Source organism: Rhinatrema bivittatum, chromosome 3, assembly GCF_901001135.1.
Source record: "Rhinatrema bivittatum chromosome 3, aRhiBiv1.1, whole genome shotgun sequence".
Lineage (NCBI taxonomy): Eukaryota > Metazoa > Chordata > Amphibia > Gymnophiona > Rhinatrematidae > Rhinatrema > Rhinatrema bivittatum.
The window spans coordinates 286,355,104-286,377,184 of NC_042617.1; the positions used below are offsets into that span (position 1 = coordinate 286,355,104).

The 22,081-nt window shown below is 46.1% G+C and overlaps 1 protein-coding gene across 1 annotated transcript; it reads right to left on the reverse strand.

Annotated features, from left to right (window-relative positions):
- Positions 1-920: 920 nt before the first annotated feature.
- On the reverse strand, positions 921-21,542 carry LOC115088565 (inhibin beta C chain-like). The gene is given in 5 exon segments (XM_029596822.1): positions 921-1,010; positions 1,012-1,276; positions 1,278-1,668; positions 19,822-19,826; positions 21,225-21,542. Coding segments are annotated over 5 exon segments (1,008 nt in total). The 5' UTR covers positions 21,482-21,542.
- Positions 21,543-22,081: the final 539 nt, after the last annotated feature.

The following is a 22,081-nucleotide window of genomic DNA, read 5'->3' on the forward strand; positions in this document are numbered from 1 at the left end:
CAGCGTGAACTTAGTAGGAACTATTAAAGGAATATCTATCAATGCACTACCCTGACTTCCTTCCATCTCCTTCACCTTAGGAATCACTACTGTACTATATTCCTCCCTCTGATCTTTTAAATCCTGATACCCAGGGGACGGTAGGGGGGAGCCAATGTTCCTTCCCCCCACTTGATCTATAGATGAAATAGAGACCAAGTTCAGATTTAAATTCAATTTGGGATCCTCAAAAACAAATTCTCCTCCAACCTTTCCAGTAGGTGGATCCAGTGTTGTTGGGGCACCAGGGCTTAATGATGTTACATGAGTCATAGAGTTTAGCCCCTGCTCCTGAGCTAAAACTCCAGCGACTTCGCTTCCTGGTGAATAAACAATGGTTCTAGCAAAGAGATCCTGTATACGTGGTTGATTGTCCAAAGAAACAGGAGTAGAAGTCGATATTTTCCTCTTCCTCTTGGTGTGTGGCATTACCAAGAGGAAATTGAAACCACACTGTAATAAGAATAAAATACCTGATAAAGAAAGGGTCTCTTTGAAGGCACAGTCTCTATTCATTCAGGCTCTGCTTGGCAGCTGCGTCCGTGGAATTGTGTAAAAAGAAAAAAAGGAAAATCCCCCGGCCACACCGGCTTTGGCGACGCGCCGACGGCGAGCGCGCCGTCCAGAAGCCTCTGATATTGGCGTCTGAAGGCTCCTCCCTCCGACGTCAGAGCCCAGAAGAGATGGCTGAAATTAATCACAGGGGGGGGGGGGGGGGGCTTGCCGACACAGTCCATAGAAGGGCGCAGGTAATCCTCATAGAAATCAAGAAATGGCCAGCACTCACTCCACACACCACGATGGCAGCTGCTCCTCTTCTATATTTTTAGGATTCCACTGAACCGGTTGTTAGGGATTAGGTAACAAATCAGTGTCAGTAATTAGGTGCACCCACAGGTGTCCACTATCATGTCTGGGACATCAGTTTTGATGATATTGTTACCCCTGTCTAAATACAGCATGGTGAGGGGGTCTGCGCCCAGTGGGGACGCAGTAGGACTTCCCAATTGCAGAGACATTGTTGGCCTTGATCAGGTTGAGGACTGCAGTGTGGAAAGATGCAGCAATTCCTGGAATCCCAGCCAGGTGGACTGGACATGCACCCTGACAGTAGCTCATGTAGTAGCCTTCTGGCTTTATGATCCAGTCACTCCATCCAATTTCTTTGAAGTCAATGTAGAAGTCTTTTCTACAGCACATGTCTGAGTGGCTAGTACAGTCTATGCTCCTTTTTGTGATGCGCTGTCTTATCTTTGCTCTGGCCTTGGCCAATGGCCACTAGGAATGATCTCTGGTACTTACCATTGTTCACCATTCGTGGGAGGTCCTGGCAGCCCTTGCATTTCAGTTCAATCCTCAGTCTTTTCTGTCCTTTGCTGAGCATCCTATAGATGGATAATGACATGGAGAGCATGTGCCAGCCAGTTCCTGTTACTTTAAGTTGCTTCTGACTGATGAGTGCCTGCTCCAGGCTGCTTATGTCAGAGAGGGAACTCCTCACAGTGACCTGTCTGCTGTGGTGAGATGCTTGTAAGAAAAGCCAGACATTCACTTTGAAAATTTCAGTGTTTTCTGTCTTCTTAGCTGGAAACTGAAAGTGTAGACATGTGCGAGGAGCATCGGCGCATTCTGAGGAGAAAACAGGAAAAGGGATCAGGAAATTGGGGTAGATCAGCTGACATGCATTCATGCCCTTCTTAATAATTGAGATCCCAAGTTAGGAACAATTTTGTTTGGTCAAGCAAGACAGAAGAATAAAATTGTCTTTGAGAGGCCCTGATGAGTTGGGACAATTTAAAAAAATATATTTTTGATTTTAGTATTAGATGTATTTTTTAGCATTGTAAAAGAAGAGGGTTAGTTGCAACTACCACTTCTGTTTTTCCGCAAGCCTAAGCATACGTAAAAATTGTGACAAAATCACTCCCAAGAGAAGCAATGGGAGCTGCCAGCTCAGGCAGCACTCTGGACCAGCCCTAAGCATGAAGAAATATGTTCGTGTTGGGTGAAGAAATGCCTGTGAACAGAGTGGAAGGTGTGCACTGAATATCATTTTTCAAGCTGGGCCAAATATATTTTATTTATTTTATTGAGATTTTTATTTTATTTATTTATTTTATTTTATTTATAATCACATTGATTGACTTTTGCTTAACCAAAAAACAATTTTGTATTTTTTGAAAGAATAAATAACCAATTTACATTTACCCGTTCTGTTCCACTCTTGATTTTATAGACCACTATCATATCCCACCTCAGCCGTCTCTTCTCCAGACTGTACAGCACTTATCTCTTTAGCCTTTCCTCAAAGGAGAACTGTTGCATCCCCTTTATCATTTTGGTCACTGTTCTCTGTACCTTTTCCAGTTCAGCTATATCTTTTTTGAGATGCAGTGACCAGAATTGCCCACAGTACTCTAGGTGTGGTTTCACTATGGAATAATAGAGAGGTATTATGACATTCTCCATTATATTCTCCGTTCTTTTCCTAATAATGCCTAACATTCTGTTTGCTTTTTTAACCACTGCCACCACACACTGAACCAAGGATTTCAAAGTATATGACACCCAGATCCTTTTCCTGGGTTGTAACTCCTAATATGGAACCTAACGTTGTGTAACTACAATGTACAATGTGGGTTACTTTTCCTTGTGTGCATCATTTTGCTCTTGTCCACATTACATTTCATCTGCCATTTGTATGCCCACTCTCCCAGTCTTGCAAGGTCTTCCTACAATTTCTCACAATCTGCCTTTGATGTCTCTATGCTGAACAATTTTATTTCATCTGCAGTTTTGATCACCTCACTCACTGTTCTCTTTTTCAGATCATTTATAAATACATTAAAAAGCTCTGATCCCAATATATAACCCTGAGGTCCTCCACTGTTTACCTTTCTCCACTGAGAAAACTGACCATTTATTCTTACCCTGTATTTCCTATCTTTTAACCAGTTTGTAATCCACAACAGGACATTGCTTCCTAGCCCATGACTTTTTATTTTTCTCAGGAGTCTCTTATGGGGGACTTTGTTACATGTCATCTGAAAATCCAAATATGCTATGTCAACTGGAACATCTTTATCCACATGTTTATTAACTCCTTCCAAAAAAAGTAGCAGATTGGTAAGTCAATCTCTTGTGTAAATTCATGCTGGCTGTGTCCCATTAAACCATGCTTTTCTATATGTTCTGTGATTTTATTATTTGAAATAGTTTCTATAATTTTTCCTGGCACTGAAGTTAGGCTCACTGGTCTACAGCCCTGGAGCCCTTTTCAAAGATCAGTGTCACATTGGCCATGCTATAATCTTTAGGTACAATGAACTATTCTAATAATGGTTACAAATGACTGTTAGTAGATCAGCAGTTTCATTTTTTTAGTTCTTTCAGAACTCTGACATCTCTGGCAGAACTGTACCATCTGGTACAGGCGATTTGGTACTCTTAAGTTTGTCAGTCTGTCCTTGTACCATGATTTGTTTCAGTTATTCTCTGAGCAGGAGGAATCCTACTCACACTCTTCTCTAACCCCTAGCATTCGGGGTAGCATCTTAATTAGAAAGTTCTTTCACTGGAGCTCTCCCAGACAAAGAGTTACTCTTTTATTTGATAAGTGTGTCCTCCCTCTAGTAGGCTACCAAAAATCCTGTTCTTCAACTTAGAATCTTTCTTGCTCTTTGCTTTAGAAATCTATGGATGCTTCACAAGCCCCGTCTCCTCCTAGGACCCCACAAAACAACAACTATCAGATGCCAGGGAGCATCTTATATAGATGTTCATTCCCCATGGTGGAAAATTATCACATTTCGTTACTAACTTATCTCCTAAATCGCATCATCCTTTCCAGATCCAGTTCTCTACATCCCCCTTTCACCCTTCCCTAACAGAGAGGATAATTGCAAAGCACACAGTCCTGCAGTTTGCATGAGCTCTGCACTAGCAGAATTCTCAGACTTCTTACTGAAATCTCTAAACTTGAAGAGCAGGAACCCTCCAGAAACTTTCTAGAAGCATTTAGTGACTCTAGGTAGGGTTAAACATGCAAAAACGGCACTGCAACCCCTCAGTCCTTAATAGATACTTGGAATATAGACTTGGGTCTACATCTTGTTGAGACAGCTTGGAAAAATATATGATTGCATATGACTCCACTTCTTGGTCTGCTGGGAAGATGGACTGGTTCTTTAATTCTTCCCAAACACAAACCCTTGGTGGCTCGTCTCCTTTCTGCTAGATTTACAGTTACCACATTCTCAAAATTTCATCCATGTTTAGTTTACTGACAGACACAAAATTGGAATATTGCAAATATTGAGCTCCTATGCTATAAGTTACAAGAGGAGGAATTTGAATATGAATGAATCTGGGGGTGCTATGGTGAGTTTTATGGGCTAGCTCCATAATATTTTTTTTCTTTCCCTTCCTTTCCTTCTATACTGAGCCTTGATGGCTTGATGGACCCTTGGTCTGATCCAGTATGGCATGTTCTTATGTATACTTACTATATTGTATGCCAATCTGTTATGCATGCCTACTGTTTAAAAGCTTGTTTATAAATAAAAAGTAAACAAAAAAACAAAAAAAAGTTTTACTGAACTAGAGAGATGGATCCATTCAGTGCTGTTGGATGACATCACCCGCATGTCATGGCTAATTCATCCTGCCCTGTGTATGGTGAGCAAAATTGCTTTATCCACTTAACCTAGCTAGTTAACGAGCCCTGCCCTGGAATGCCCTGCCTCCATCCTTGATGTAGCCATTTAACATTTTAGCTGGATAAAAGGTTAGCAGGTTAAGTTTGGGTTGGCAGGACCAACAAGATTTTAAATTCTGCAGTTTGGCTAAGTCTGGGATTTAACCAGATTCACCACTTCAAATATTGTCCAAGTATGTGTTTTTAGACTAGAGAACGTTATGGAAGGGGTAACAATGGGGATCATTATTTATTTACACTAATTTATATGCCGCCTATTTCCAGAACCTGTTCTGGGTGGTTTACATTCTATTGATAATAATCATCATAAACTAAAATGTTATGCATGCCGCCCGCAGCAGCCCCGCGGCGTGACCCTCTCACCTCTTCAGAAGGACTCCAGCTGCTGTCTCCTCTTCGCTGGCAGTGGTGGGCCGCCAGCTCTGACCTCGGGTTCCCTCCGGTGCCTCCAGCCCTGCCACACTGCCCAGTGTTGCCAGCCAGGATGTTCCTGTTCGTCGGGCCTCTCCGCCTGGCCTGTGGAGAGATGCCGCCACCAGCGCTGCGCTCCTTCCTAGGCGCTTGCGCGTGCATCAGTGATTCCTTTAAAGAGCCCACAGCGGGAACCTGGCTGCAGACCCGGATGCTGACGTCAAACTCTTCAGCGTATAAAGCTCAGGCCTCACTCCATAGCGTTGCCTTTGCAACAGGTCACTTCGTACTCCGAGTACTCGTTGCTGTTATTATTTAGGAGAGTTGTGGGTGGATCCTTGGACCGGTGGCAGATGACCATGCTCCCAGGGGGATGATCCCGAGAGGGACCACCGGTCAGGCTCAGAGTTAGGAGACAGACACACTAGATCTTTTATTAGACAATATACTGAACCACCAGAGGTGGCAGTAGTGAGCTGGAATGCTCGGCTGGGCTGTAGTCCCTCAGATACTGGAACAGCGATCCCTGGAGGCTGAGCTGTAGAGAAACTGAAATATAATGAGTAGGCAGGGTATGCAGAGTTTATAGACAGAACCTGATGGTACACTCACACACTGTCTCATAGAAGCCCAGGAGCTGGAATGAAGTAGGCCCTTGAGGAGTGAGTACCTGGTTCCAGGGAAAGCTCTGAAAGTGTGATGGTAACTCACAGATGTAGTAGGCAGCGATGACTTCCAGGCAGAAGTGAACTCCGAAGAAGTCCGGGAATGAGGGCCCTCGAGGAGCAAGTACCGGTTCCAGACTGCAACCTACAAAGTAAGAGAGAGAGCGAGGCCCCCGAGGAGCGGGTACCCCTGGTAAGTCCGAGGAGGCAGAGTAGCTTGGAAAGTTGTAGCGAGTCCGATGCCATTCCTTGCTAACTCAAGATGTTAGCAGTTCAGAGACCTTTAAATATCTGAAACAGGTGATGTCATCTCAGGGGGATGCCCCTGAGGTTCGCGCCACTTATGGTTCTTGAGGCGGGGCCGCGCCGCGTGCACACCCCTAGGCATCAGGTCAACATGGCAGATTGCAGCGTCGGGCCGGTCCGGGGATGCCATACGAGATCGGCCGAAGAACTCCGCAGCAGCCAGCCTTCCATCAATCCCGGAGGGAGTCGCCAATGCAGTAAGGTGGGTGGAGTGGAGACATCGGGCAGCGACGGTCATAACAGTTGCTATTCCTTGGATCGTCTCATCATGTGTTCCTGTCTTCCTGTGGTTCCCAGTTCCTGTTCTCCTAGTTCCTGTTTGCCTATGTGTTGGATTGACTCTCTGGACTTGACCTCCGCTTCGCCTGGCTACTCTTCAGCTTCTCTCCAGCCCCGGACCTTTGCTAAGCCTGACTGCTCTTCAGTTTCTCTCCAGTCCCGGACCTCCGCTATGCCTGACTATTCTTCAGCTACTCTCCAGCCCCGGACCTCCGCTATGTCTGACTACTCTTCAGCTACTCTCCAGCCCCTGACCTCCGCTACACCCGGCTATTCATCTGCCTTCTCCGCGCCCTGACCTCTGCCTTGCCTGACCACACCTGCCTTCTCCGCGCCCTGACCACTGCCGTGCCTGACCACTCCTGCCTTCTCCGCGCCCTGACTACTGCCTTTCCTGACCATGTCTGCTTGCTCTATACCGTGACTATTGTCTGCATTGACTATACCTGCATTCTCCGTGCCCTGACCCTTGCTTTGCACGACTATGTTACAGACTATCCTTCATCCAGAGTTCTTCATTGATTGCCACAACTTCCATTCATCGCCCATTCAGAATCCAGCCTGTCAGTGACGCCTCTCCTCGCCAATCCTCTGGACATGGACTTTCAAGGCTTAGGCCTTCCTTTGCTGGGGTGCCTCCAGTTCCCTATTGTTCCTTTGGCACCTGAGCCCTCGTACTGAATCCAGTCCAGGATAGAACTACGCCATCTACCGACTGCTGTCTCTGGGCTGAAAAGCTTCTCACCTCTACCTCACCTCGAGGCCCTCCTAAGTCCTGCCGGCCCCAGCACCCAAAGCTCAACCTGAGGGGAACGAGGGCTGGTATAGGTGAAGCTCCAGTGGCCTCTAGCTTCAGCCCACTCCACCTGCTGACGGTGGGGACCCATAGGTCCTTGCCTACAGGTTGCATCAATACCACCTCAGCCCAGGGGTCCACCTCCGACACAACAGGTTGCAAAGGCCATGGACTCGGTGGAGCCACGTGCCCTCCAGGCCATCCCAGGCTTGGCATCTAAGGTACAAGAACAGCAGTAGTTCCTTGAGGCATTGGCCTCCTCTATGGATCATCTTCATGCCCGGCTTGATCCCCTTACGAATAATTCGGCTCCTCCTCCTCCACAGCCACCTCCATCGATGCCTCTAGCCTTGTTGGCACTTCCAGTGCCTCCACGCTTCAATGACAACTCCAGACTCTGCAGCGGGTTCATAAATCAATGTCACATGTAATTTGCTCTGCAGCCTTCCGTCTTCCAGGACGAGTTGACTAAAGTTACAATTATCCTGTCCCGCCTTGAAGGGAAAGCGCTGGCCTGGGCTTCTTCCCTGAGGGAACGCTCGGATTCCCTGTTAAAGGAACTGGCTCAGTTTGTGGCTGTTTTCAGACGGACATTTGATGATCCTGGGCGACATGCCGTGGCACGCACCAGTTTAGTACATATTCGTCAAGGACAACGAAGTCTATTTGATTATACTATTGAGTTTCGGACTTTGGCTACCAAGCTCGCCTGGCAGGAAGACTGCCTCTGAGCTGTCTACCTGGATGGACTCTCTTCACAGCTAAAAGATGAGTTGGCTGCACGGGAGCTCCCTTCCTCTCTGGAGGAACTTATAGACTAGGCAGGCCGAATTGACCATCGTCTTCAAGAGTATCACCTTGAGAGTCTGATGCCCAAGAAGCCTTCGCAGGTTCGCTCTCGCTCCCACTGGTTACCAACCCTGCACCCTGCAGTGATATTCGAGTGGTCAAAGCGGAAGAACCTATGCAGTTGAGTCGTGGGCGGGTGACACCGGAAGAGCGCCTCCGGCGGAGACAAACTGGCCTATGTCTGTATTGTGGAGCACCTGGTGTTGCGTCCGTCGGTCTCAGACGGCTTCGACTCTTGTGCCTCACCTTTTTCTCTGCTCTCACCGCTAGCCTTGGGGAGATGGCTACTGCCGCGTCAGCAAGCTGTGTTCTCCAGCGTCCCCAGAACGGCTATGGCAAAGCCTCACACCATGTTTCTCCTAAGTGCCTCCTAGGGTGCGCGCGCGCATGCCACCCATGTCTTTATCCACGTCATGGTGGGAACCTTGGGGGCGTCCCCCTCGAGTGACTTCTTGCCATCTGGGTATTTAACCTACACTTGTTTGCTAGCTCGTTGAGTAAGCAAGGATTGGACTCGTCTGGTCTAAGCTACTCTGCCGCTTCCGTACTGCCGCTGGAAGCTCTCGCTGCCCTTCGGGGTATTCATCTAACCTGGGTACCCACTCCTCGGGGGCCCTTTGCTTTCTTTCAGGTGCCTTACTGGGATCAGGTACTCACTCCTCCAGGGCCTGCTCTCCCTGCCTCGGTGCCTGTTACCATCTACTTCTGCCTGGTGGGATCGTCAACATTACAGCTACCTTCTAGTGAGTAATCTAATTCTCAGTCTGTCTCATCTACAGCTCTGCTGTGCTGGGAAACCTACACCTGGATATCCCTATACCATCTTGGTGAGATGGGTTCCCTCTGCCGAGGGTCCCTGGACCGCTATATCTAGATCACTTCACTACTGCCACCTCTGGTGGTATACATCAGCTGTACAATAAAAGACAAAACTCTGTGTTTGTACGTCCTGAGTCTAGCCCAGTACTGTGGCTCCCCACGGGGGCTCCTCCCCATGGGCATGGTCATCTGCCACAGTACCAAGAATCCACTCAAACACCTCGAAACCATAACACCTGTCCACCATCTACAGACTTACCCTATCCGTCCGGGAAAACTCCTTGGCCCGAGTTCAGTAGGGGTACTGAACTTGGGTGCAACCTCTCCGGCCCCTCAATTGTCAGTACCGGTCACTTTAATTTGGACTCCCGGGCCTTCCCGGTTCTTGCTCTGGTAGATTCCAGAGCAGGAGGTAATTTTATCTTTAAAGCCCTTGAACAGCTTTTGGGTATAAAAACCCGTTCGCTTGATACATCTTTGTGCATCGCTTCTATCTATGGAGAACCACTACCTGGCTGCATCTCCTTGACCACGGAACCTGTCCAGTTACGCACTGGGGCTTTACATCTTGAGGAACTTGAATTACTAGTATTGGATTAAGTCCACCCACCCTATAGTACTTGGGCTCCCCTGGCTACAGAAACATTCTCCCCAATTCAACTGGGCTTCATTGCCATCAGTCCTGCCTCCAAAAGGTGATACCATCTGCTGTGGTTCCCCTGGTTACTTCGTCCTCTGGCTTACCTGCTCCATATGCTGCAATTGAGGACGTGCTCTCTAAGCAGAAGGCTGACCTCCTTCCACCTCTCCAAAAGTTTGTCCAATTGATCTCCTTCCTGGAACCATGCCTCCTCGTGGATGCACCTATCCTTTCTCATTACCTGAGATAAAGGCAATGACTGAATATATTCAGGAAAATCTTGCGAAATGATTTATTTGCCCATCTACATCTCCCGCTGGGGCAAGATTCTTTTTCATGACCAAGAAAGACAGGTCACTTTAGGCCGTATATTGACTACCGCGACCTAAACACCATCACTCATAAGGATAAATATCCCTTACCACTGATTTCTGAATTGTTCGACAGTCTCCAAGATGCCTCCATCTTGACGAAGCTGGATTTGCACGGGGCGTATAACCTAGTGAGGATTCGCCCCGATGATATATGGAAAACTGCTTTGAACACCAGGGACGGTCACTATGAATACTTGGAGCACAGGATTTGGTGAGAGAGGTAACGGTGGTGGGGATGCTTGGCAATAGTGATCATAATATGATCAAATTTGAATTAATGACTGGAAGAGGAACAGTATGCAAATCCAAGGCTCTCGTGCTAAACTTTCAAAAGGGAAACTTTGATAACATGAGAAAAATTGTTAGAAAAAAACTGAAAGGAGCAGCTACAAAAGTAAAAAGTGTACAAGAGGTGTGGTCATTCTTAAAAAATACCATTCTAGAAGCACAGTCCAGATGTATTCCACACATTAAGAAAGGTGGAAAGAAGGCAAATCGATTACCGGCATGGTTAAAAGAGGAGGTGAAAGAAGCTATTTTAGCCAAAAGAGCTTCATTCAAAAATTGGAAGAAGGATCCAACAGAAGAAAATAGGATAATGCATAAACATTGGCAAGTTAAATGTAAGACATTGATAAGACAGGCTAAGAGAGAATTTGAAAAGAAGTTGGCCATAGAGGCAAAAACTCACAGTAAAAACTTTTTAAAATATATCCGAAGCAGAAAGCCTGTGAGGGGAGTCAGTTGGACAGTTAGATGATTGAGGGGTTAAAGGGGCGCTTAGAGAAGATAAGGCCATCGAGGAAAGATTAAATGATTTCTTTGCCTCGGTGTTTACTGAAGAGGATGTTGGGGAGGTACCCGTACTGGAGAAGGTTTTCATGGGTAATGATTCAGATGGACTGAATCAAATCACGGTGAACCTAGAAGATGTGGTAGACCTGATTGACAAACTGAAGAGTAGTAAATCACCTGGACCGGATGGTATACACCCCAGAGTTCTTAAGGAACTAAAAAATGAAATTTCAGACCTATCAGTAAAAATTTGTAACTTATCACTAAAATCATCCATTGTACCTGAAGACTAGAGGATAGCAAATGTAACCCCAATATTTATAAAGGGCTCCAGGGGCGATCTGGGAAACTACAGACCGGTTAGCCTGACTTCAGTGCCAGGAAAAATAGTGGAAAGTGTTCTAAACATCAAAATCACAGAACATATAGAAAGACATGATTTAATGGAACAAAGTCAGCATGGCTTTACCCAAGGCAAGTCTTGCCTCACAAATCTGCTTCACTTTTTTGAAGGAGTTAATAAACACGTGGATAAAAGTGAACCAGTAGATGTAGTTTACTTGGATTTTCAGAAGGCGTTTGGCAAAGTTCCTCATGAGAGGCTTCTAGAAAAAGTAAAAAGTCATGGGATAGGTGGCGATGTCCTTTCGTGGACTGCAAACTGGCTAAAAGACAGGAAACAGAGAGTAGGATTAAATGGACAATTTTCTCAGTGGAAAGGAGTGGGCAGTGGAGTACCTCAGGGATCTGTATTGGGACCCTTACTTTTCAATATATTTATAAATGATCTGGAAAGAAATACGACGAGTGAGATAATCAAATTTGCAGATGATACAAAATTGTTCAGAGTAGTTAAATCACAAGCAGATTGTGATAAATTGCAGGAAGTGTTATGAACCCTGCCCGCGGAGCTAATGCCCGCGAGCAGGCTCTGCTCACCTCTCCTGCCTTTCTCTGCCGTGCTGCCTTCTTCACCCGATGCGGCACGGACGCCGCCAAAGTCGGGCCTCCCACGCGGCCGGAGCCGTGGACTTCCTCCTTCACGCGGCCCGAAGGCCGCCCTTGGTTTCCTGCTTCACCGTGGCAGGAGCCGCGGACTTCTGTTGCCATCTTCACGGCTGGAGCCGCCGCTGGCGTCAACTTCATCTTCGCGGCACGAAGGCCACAAGCCCCGGCCTGGATTGGCGGCTGGAGCCGCCCTTGGGGCTTCCTGCAGCGGCTGGAGCCACTGCCGTCTTCGGGGCCTGCCTCCAGGCCCAACCCTGCTGCTACGCACGACGTCGGTGCAGGACCGCTGTCCACGGACCTGCACAGCCCTGCTTCCTGCCTCTAGGCACGCGGCCATGCCTCTCTTCTATATTTAAAGGGCCCACGGCTGGATATGCCCTGGGCCCCACCTAGTGACTGACTTCCTGTGCTAGCCCTATAAAAGGGCTGTCTTCATACTACGTCTTTGCCTTGCATCGGAGTTACTTCACTCTGGAGGCTCCTGCCTGCCAGAGCTCCATCAGGTCTTCTTCGTGAAGCTCCTCCTCGTCTCGTCTGTTTCTCGTCATGCTATGTCTTCGTGCCTGAGGTCCTCGTCCTGGTATCCTAGTGTTTTGTTTCCTGGTGTTTTGTCTCCTGGTGTCCTGCCCTTCTTGGTGTTTGCTTCAGCGCTCCTAAGCCTTCTGGTCCTGTCAGGCCTTGGTCCCTCGGATGACATCTTTCCCGAGCTTGAAGTGGCCTGCAAGTGGAATTCGTTCCTGTGCTCCTGAGCCGTCATGTCCTGCCAGCCTGTGTGGTGGGTCGGACGACATCTGGCTCCATTGTTGGAGTCCCACCTCGACTGGATTCTTCCCTGTGCTCGTCCCATTCTCCGTGTGGTCCGTGACCAGCCTCCTCAGGCTGTGTAAGGCGCACCCATGAAGGTGGGCTGCGTAGGGCGCCCTGAGAGACAGTGTCAATGTCCTCCTGCCCAGCTTCTCGTCTCGTCTGGACTTCATCAAGTTCTTCGTCATGTTTCTGATGTCGTGGCATCGACCCTCGTTCGTGAAGCCGTTGCATCAACCCTGATGTCATGTCTTCAACTACCTTGGTGTCATGTCTTGTTCCAGGCCTCGTCTCTGATGCTGTTGCATCAGCCCTGGTGTCATGTCTAGTTCCAGCCCTCGTCTCTGATGCCGTCCGCATTAGCCTTGGTGTCATGTCTGCAGTAGCCCTGGTGTCATGTCTTCAACAGCCCTGTAGTCATGTCTTCAATAACCTTGGTGTCATGTCTTCGTGTCAAGGCCCATCTGCCCTCGTCCTCGGGCCAGGCCTGCTGCTCCATGCCGATCTCAGCAGCAGGTCCGAAAGGGCACGGAATGGTTGGAGGACCATTCAATTTCCAACATCATGTTGTTGACCTTGGGAGCTTGCAGGCCTGGCAGAGGGTAAGACCGTCTGCCATGTTGGAACACGCCGTTAACCGTTGGTTCAGTCCTGGATCCGTCTGGGGTCGGGCTGAGGCCCAAGAGCACACTAAAACATCCGTCACGTAACAGAATGCAGGGCCTTTCGAGGTCGCTACGTAACAGAATGCAAGGCCTTTCGAGGCCGCTACGTAACAGGAAGACCTTGTGAGACTGGAAAATTGGGCATAAAATGGCAGATGAAATTTAATGTGGATAAGTGCAAGGTGATGCATATAGGGAAAAATAACCCATGCTATAGTTACACAATGTTAGGTTCCATATTAGGTGCTACAACCCAAGAAAGGGATCTAGACGTCAGAGTGGATAACACATTAAAATCGTTGGTTCAGTGTGCTGCGACTGTCAAAAAGCAAACAGAATGTTGGGAATTATTAGAAAGGGAATGGTGAATAAAACGGAAAATGTCATAATGCCTCTGTATCGCTCCATGGTGAGACCACACCTTGAATACTGTGTACAATTCTGGTCGCCGCATCTCAAAAAAGATAGAATTGCGATGGAGAAGGTACAGAGAAGGGCTACCAAAATGATAAGGGGAATGGAACAGCTCCCCTATGAGGAAAGACTAAATAGGTTAGAACTTTTCAGCTTGGAGAAGAGACGGCTGTCTCAATAGTTGCAATATATGTGATTGTATAATAAAATGTTGAAACTATAAAGTACAAAGTTCTTCTTTTGTGTGTTCCCTATTGACGGAGATACAGCAGGAACTACTGCAAGCATTGGAGTAACAATTAAAATCTGTCTAACTCACACACACCCCATACATTCATCACTCATCTCACATAAAACCAAATAAGTACACATTTCAGACTTGTTATTATTCCAATACTTTTTGTACAATAAATTTTGTTAATCCACTAAATTCATTAACAGGGGATCCATGAAACGAATCCTTCTCTATTTAATTCATTCACTTATTATTCCAAAAACGAGTCCAAGTCCAACAAAGATCTCTATTTCACTCTTTTTCATAAGGGTTTCCTCAGGGAAAGATGGTGCCGGCCATCCAGTGCTCCTACCATGTGACAGGGGCTGGCCAATGGCACGGATACCCTGTCACATGGTAAGGGCAAATGGCCATCAGTGCCATTTTTATTAGTGGCAGCCATCGGCCTGAGAGCGGGAGATCGCTCCTGGCACCCCCACTGGACCACCAGGTACTTATAAAAAGTTTTGGGGGGGGGTTCGGGAGGGTGGGGGAAGCTAAGGGATCAATTTTAAAGGGTCGGGTGGGTTTTTTGTTTATTGGCTCAAGCGCAGCCGATAAACAAAACTGCGATCGGGCTGCACGAAAAAAATTAACGATGTGAATCGGAACTGGAATCGGAACCGATTCCGGTTCCGATTCCCATCTCTAGCCTCTACTATTACTGGCATCAGTAGCATAGGATCTTCTTGGTGTTTGGGTACTGACCAGGTTTTTGTGGCCTGGTTTGGCCTTTGTTGGAAACAGGATGTTGGGCTTGATGGACAATTGGTCTGACCCAGCATGGCAATTTCTTATGTTCTTATGTTCTTTTGTCTGTATCAGAGGCCTGTAGACCACACCAATGTAAATGGAAGCATCATATTCTTTTTTTTTTTTTTTTAGGGCAACCCATAATGTTTCTTTCCTACCCCATGTCCCTTGCATTTCAGTTGCCTGGATATTGTTTTTGACATAATGAGCTAGTTCTTCCCCTTTCCTGCCCACTCTGTCCTTCTTTAATAAGTTATAGCCTGGGATGACCATATCCCAATCATGAAACTCAGTGAACCATGTCTCTAACAGCAATGATGTCCAAGTCTGCCTCCATCATTAGGGCCTGCAGGTCTGAGATTTGCCCAGACTACGAGCATTTGTGGTCCTAGCTTTCCAACATTTCTCCCTTGGTTTGCTGCTCTTCCTAGTCATCATTTCTGCATTTATGAGCTGATTGATTATATTATTTTCTCCTCCCACTTCCTGTTTTGCTTGAGGGGTGATATGCCAAGTTCATTGGCCACCTCCTGCCATCCTCGCCTTCTAGGAATTCTGGGGCAGGATCAAGTTAGCTGGGTAAGTTATCCAGCTAACTTAAATATTAGGAGTTAGCCAAATAAACTTTCCAGCTACCTATAACCATGACCTAGAGCAGGTATAAAGTTATCCAGCCTCAGGTGGCTGGATAACGTTAGACTTTAGACTTAATCAGCTATATTCATAAAAGATGTGATGGTCCCCTGAACAACAGTATACAAAATCAATAAATAAATACATTTCAGTGTGGCTGTCATAGCAGTGCTGCAAGTGGCTGGGATCGCCAAACTGTACTATGATCCTAGCAGAAGTTTTTTTTTAAAAGTTACTGTGTTGGGAAGAGGGGCTATTCCATTTGAAGTGGGGGCAGGGGGGATGGAGTCCTTGAGTGGTGCAGCACTTCTATTTTTGTTAATATCACCATGGAGGTGCTTGGAGGGGTGGGGTGAGAGGGACTCAGACATCAGGAAAGTTCTCAATTACTGAATGAGGATAGGGAAATTGGGCCACAGGCTCACATCTTACTTATTCTCCCCTCCACCCCCAATGAGCCAATTAACCATATTTCTTTTTTGAATACAGCCGATTAAGTCTAAAGTTAGCCAGCCATACGAGGCTGGATTAGAGCTGGTGGAAGCAATAGGTGTACTAGGCTACCGCCTAGAGTGCCACAGTTCTGGAGGGCAGCGACAGCATTTCCTTCTTCCCTAGTGCAGATGGGAAGAAGATGCCATTGTTGGAAAAAAGTAGGCTGCCGTATAGTCCATATGATGGAAAAGAGGAGGTGGGGCAGTGTCATCTGCATGGGTCAAAGTGAAGAGGCCCTCACAGTAGCATCAGCTGTGGAGGCCGAGTAGAGCAGGCAGCATGGGCGAAAAGGAAGAAGCCCCAGAGCTGCATTGGGTGAGAGAAGTATCTGCACAGGCAAAAGGAGGAGCCTAGGCAGAAAGAGTTGGCCACGCAGTGGAAGAAATTATAAGGCAGAGCATTTTGGGTTCCTGCACTTGAAGGATTCTTCCTGTTGGTGGGGTGCTGAAGAAGAATGCTGCTGCTGCTGCTGCTCTTCTGCTTTCAGAGGGAGAGTTAGTTAAGTGAGAGAGGGAGTGCGAATGTGTGACTGAGTATGATGAGAGGAAGTGTGGGCCATCATGTGTGAAAGAGAGAGCATATGTGAGTGTGAGTGAGAATGCGGGAGAGAAGGAGAGTGTGTGTGTGTGTGATTTATAATTTTTGTAAGCTGCTGTGAACTATTTTGGGAACAAGCGGGTTAAAATAATTTTATAAATAAAATAAACATGAGAGAGGGGTAGTGTATGCATGTGTGTGTATGTGCAGTTGAGCATGTGGGAGAGGAGGTATGGACCAGCATATGTGAAAGAGAGAGCGTGTGTTTTTGTTTGAGCGTGTGAGAGAGAGGTAGAGTGTGTGATTGAGCAAGTGGGAGAGGGGAAGAGTGTGTGTGTGTGTGTGAGACTGAGCATGTGTACAAGCATGTCTGCATTTGTGTGTGTGTGACAGCATGTGTAAAAGAGAGCATGTGTGTGAAACTGAGCATGGGAGTGTGTGTGTGTGACTGAGTATGTGGGAGAGAGGGAAAGTACGTGTACAATAACCTCTCTACACCCCCCCCCCCCACTAATCATGACAGTCGCTGGGCATCTGGAAATCAAAAGTTCCAAGGGTTGGAGAATGAGAAATTTTTAAATCCTTATTAATTTTAATTAAAGGATGTTATTTAATGTGTCTGTTGTTTTGAAATATTTTATTGGTGTCTAAAAAATACAAAAAATTAAATATCCTGGTTTTAATAGGCTGATGTCAGGTGTGCGTGCCTGAGGAGAGGTGTGGCATGTTGGGGCTGACGGCGTCCTGCTGCATGGTATTTGGCGGCGAGTTGGCAGTGTTTTGCTGTGTTGGAAGACAGAGTGGCCAGCCCAGTCACAAAGGTAAGGGTAGTGGTTGGTAGGGACAACCCACAGACCACCAAACACAACAGTAACCCCCCCCCCCCCCCGAAAGCCCCCTCCCCTGAGGCTTTGGGTTTCCTGGTGTACCGATGATGAAAGTCCTTTAAAAGATTGGGGGTACAATATGTTGGATGATGGCTCCCATTAATTTTCTTCTGGGCCATAGTTCTTCCAGATCAAATACTCTATTCTTTTGTGCCTCTGGCAGGAATCCAGGACTTCTTGGACTTCATATTATGTCTCTGCTAGAAACAACCTTCTGGGGCTCAAGCAGCACTCTGGAGAGCCAAGAAAGTACTACTGGCTTGAGCAGAGAGATGTGAAATGCATTGTGGATTTTGTAAGTAGGCAGCAGCTTTAGCTGGTATGTGACAGGGTCCACTTGTCGTAACACTGAAAAAGGCCCAAATGAAGCGCTATGCCATATGCATTGAGGGAAGCCACAGGCATAAGTGTCGGATACTTAGCCAAACCTTCTCACCCATCTTGATTTATGGAGTTGACCTCCTTTGGGCATCTGCTGTCTTATTGGCTCTCATGGTGGCCTTTTCAGTCAACAGTTTAGTTTGTTCCTATAGGTCATGCTATTCTTGTACTGTAGTTGGGCCGCAGGTGAAGAACAGTCACAGATAGTGGCAGCGGGGGCAGAGGCCGTTTCCCATAAACCAGCTGGAAAGGGGAGGAGTCGGTGACTGCATTAATGTAATTGTTGTGGGAGAATTCGGCCCAAGACAGAAAGGTGGCCCAGTTGCCTGCCACTCAGTGACATAAGAGCAGAGGAATGTTTTAAGGGTTCTGTTAGTATGCTCCACTTGTCCCTGTGGCTGTCAAGTCAGCATATAGTCAAACGTGATACCAAACTTCTTGCAGAGAGAGCGCCAGTATCGTGTTGTGAACTGTACTCCTCTATCCAATAGGATATATTTTGGTAAGTCATGTAAGCAGAAGTGGAGGGTGAAAAGACATGCCAATTTTGGGGCAGAAAGAAGACTAGGCAATGGGACAAAGTGTGCCTTCTTGAAGAATCGATCAGTTACCACCCATATCATGGTGGCACCATTAGAAACCTGGAGGTCCACAATAAAGTCTGTGGACAAGTGGAATGTCGTGTAACCTGGATTTCCCCACCTACCACCTGGAGGACCTGTACAAGGACATTATCACCTCATTTTTATTTCTGGTTATTCCTCTCTCTATGCATCCCGGCATTCTTCTGGCTATAGCTATTACCTTGTCACATGGCTTCACCAACTTCAGATCACCAGACACTATCCAAGATCCCTTTCTTGGTCCATGCATATCAGTCTTTCACCCCCCCCCCCCCCCCCAACACACACACACACACACACACACACACACACACACACACACATACAGCACTTTTGGATTACGGTACCCCAGATGCATGATTCCGCACTTCTTGTCATTGAATCCCAGATGCCAAATCTTCGACCACTCTTCATGCTTTCTTAAACCTCTTTTCATTCTCTCTACTCCTTCAGGCATGTCCACTCTGTTGCAGATCTTAGTATCATCAACAAACAGACAAAATTTACCTACTATCCCTTCCTCAATGTTGCTCAAAAGATATTGAACAGAAGCGATCTCAATACTGATTCCTGTGGAACTTCACTTAAATGGTTCTCTCCTTAGAGTAGATTACATTAATTGATCCAATTCTCTAGTCATCTAATCAAACAAATCCATCAGATTTATCTGACAAGTCCTTTCCCTGGTAAATAAATGCAGCCTCGGGTCCAGCAATGCGCCTGAATGTGGATAGTTCACTATCCTTTACTTCAGCAATATCTCCATTAATTTTCCCACCACTGAGTTGAGGCCTACCAGCCTATAATTTCCAGCCTCCTCTCTCTATCATTCTTGTGAAATGGGACCACCACTGCTCTTCTCCAGTCCACGGCACCACTCCCGTTTCCTGGGATCTATTGAACAGGCCCTTCAATGGAGCCGCCAGCACATCTTTGAGCTCTTTCAGTATCCTTGGATGTACCTCATTCGACCCTATGGCCTTGTCCACTTTCAGTTTGATTACATTCTGTTCTGTAAATGAAATGTTGTCCATCCCATTCCCATCTACAGTCTTATCAACCAGCAATGGTCCTTCTCCAGGGTCGTCATTAGTGAATACTGAACTGGAGTATTTGTTTAATATTTCCACCATTTCTTCATTTCTCCTTGTCACTTTTCAATTTCACTTTATCACTTCTGGCCTCCCTTCTTTCTCTTATATATCTGAGAAATGTGTTGTCACCTTGCTTTACCTCTTTGGAAATCCTTTCTTCCACTAGAGCTTTTGCTTTCCTTATTTCTTTCTTTGTCTCAGTTTTAACATATATTCATTACTGGGTTCCCTTTTTTGGGAATGCTGTTCTTTTTTAATTTTTTCAGCCACCTCCTTTGAGAATCAGATGGGTTTCTTTTTCTTCTTACACTTGTTTACTTTTCTGACATATAGATTTGTTGCCTTTGTAATTGCTCCTTTGTAATTTGACCCACTGTTGTTTCACCTCCCCTCTCCCGTAAGGGAACCATAGCATCATATTTAAGTCAAGGGGGTTTGCCTTTCTATGGAAACACAGAAATCTCACGTCAAAGATCTTGCAAAACTTGCAGGGGAAGATTGCTTGGCAAATGCATTAAGGGATACAGCAGCTGCGGCAGAACAGCCATCTTGACTAGATTTACCCGCCCTAAAAGAGAAATTGGTAGAGAGACCCATCTCCTCAAATCTGATATTTTCTTTTTTTCACCAACTACATTCTGAATATCCCCCCCCCCAATATTTACCCTGTAGAGGCACTCCATTAAGTTAGCATGTGGCACATTTAAAACTAATCGGAGAAAGTTCTTTTTCACTCAACGCACAATTAAACTCTGGAATTTGTTGCCAGAGGATGTGGTTAAAGCACTTAGTGTATCTGGGTTTAAAAAAAGTTTGGATAAGTTCTTGGAGAAGTCCATTACCTGCTATTAATTAAGTTGACTTAGAAAATATCCAACTCATATTACTAGCATCAGTAACATGGAATAGACTTAGTTTTTGGGTACTTGCCAGGTTCTTATGGCCTGGATTGACCACTGTTGGAAACAGGATGCTGAGCTTGATGGACCCTTGGTCTAACCCAGTATGGCATGTTCTTATGTTCTTATGTAGATATACACATCAGAAATGGTCCCTGCTCAGTAGAACTGCATTGGTTATAAATTTGCAGGCGCAAAGGGGCACCTTAATGACCATTGAATGATTATTACACGGGAAGAACTATCTGCAGAAATGGGTCCATCATCTTATTTAGGGCTACTGTAGGACTCCAGGCTGTGCTAAGTCCTGGTTTTAATCTACCCATGATATTGCATATGCAAATTATTATTGTTTGCCCTGCTGTTCTTAGAGAAATGAAAAATCAAAGCTCAGCATGCAAGGGGAGCAAGACTGAGACTATTTCAGTTTGTCCTTGATGACCTAGTTACCATAGCTTTTGTGTACTGTGACTCAGGTGTACATTATTTTCATGCATCATCCTAAGCGTGGTTTCTGTTCCTTATGGTCTTTTAGAAAAATTGTATATGTTAAGTGTAGGGGACATTAATGGATACAATGATATCTTGTATTGCTGAGCTTAACCAGCTGCATTAGACAATCAGCAGAAGTCATGGAATCCATCTGATGCAAGTCTTTCTCCATTTGAAATTTAAAAAAAATATCTTTGTTGATGTATGTTTTTTACTCCTTTAAACTCTGAGAAGCCTACAGATTCATTGGATCTTTTCGTAACCTACTGCTCTGTCAAACCCAGTCGTCATTCTGCTGAATTGAACAGTACCTATCTGCTTCATTACTCAGGCGCCCTGAATTAGCAAACTGGGTATGTGACACAGTGCTGTCAGGATTCAGATTCTCCTTTCAAGTGTTTATCTTTTCACCACTGAAGGTGTGTCTGTTTATAAAAGTCTCTTTCCTGGTTTCTATCACACATAGGTCAGACTAGAGCCCTTTCATTCCTAGTATTCTGTTTTGTTTTTTTGCAACAAAACATGCTACTCACCTGATTCAGCAAAGGTTATGATTTCATATTCTGGAGCCTTGCCCTTGCTCGTCCTTTGGTGTTTTCAGATTGCGGTCCTGTCTTCCTTTCCTGCCATGCAGCTGCCTCATCACCATGGCCAGCATTGCCCTGGGCACTGGCTCAGTCATGTTGGGCCGTTCCTTCAAAAGTAGCTTGCTGAGAATGCTGTTCTTAGCCAGCTTGATCAATGCCTCTTTCTCCATCTCTGCTTCTGGGGCGGGCATCACTGAGCAGGAAGAACACACAGGATTGTGAGTCTGAGCCAGCCTCACAATCATCAAAAGCAGCAGGTCTGAACTCCCAGGTGGGTCATGTCTCTGAGGATCATGGCAAGGTGAAACCTAGACAGGCCCCAAGATTCAGGCAGGCTTCAAAGAGCAATCACTCCCAGAGGACAGGATACAAACGTTAGCCTAATCTGATCACTTTTGAATGAAAGGGACTCGGACTGTGGTGTATAGAACATTGGCGGCTTTCAGAGATCCAAAGTGCAAAGAAAGTTTTGGAAAAGAAAGTGGGGGAAAAAAGCAGTGTTTATTTAGGACCTTAAAAGAACAACAAACTGACAGGTCGCTAGGTAAATATGTTGCAATGTGTAACCAGCAAGTGGAGAAAGGTAAATGACGGAGTAGGGGCCACTAGGAGCTATCAGGGAGAACAAATCATCAGACACCACTTAAATATAAGCTAGGAAAGACTGACCATTTCTAAAACAATCATAAGGGAAGCCTTTATTGAACTGAATTTTCTCTTACAGGCCTTGCAGAGTCAAAATCTGAATGTAGCTCTTAAAGCTGAGGTGGAGTCACTCCTGGTTTTGGCCCACTGCAACAAGAGATCTGTAGTTAAAATTCCTTTAGGGAAAGCAAGCTTAGGAA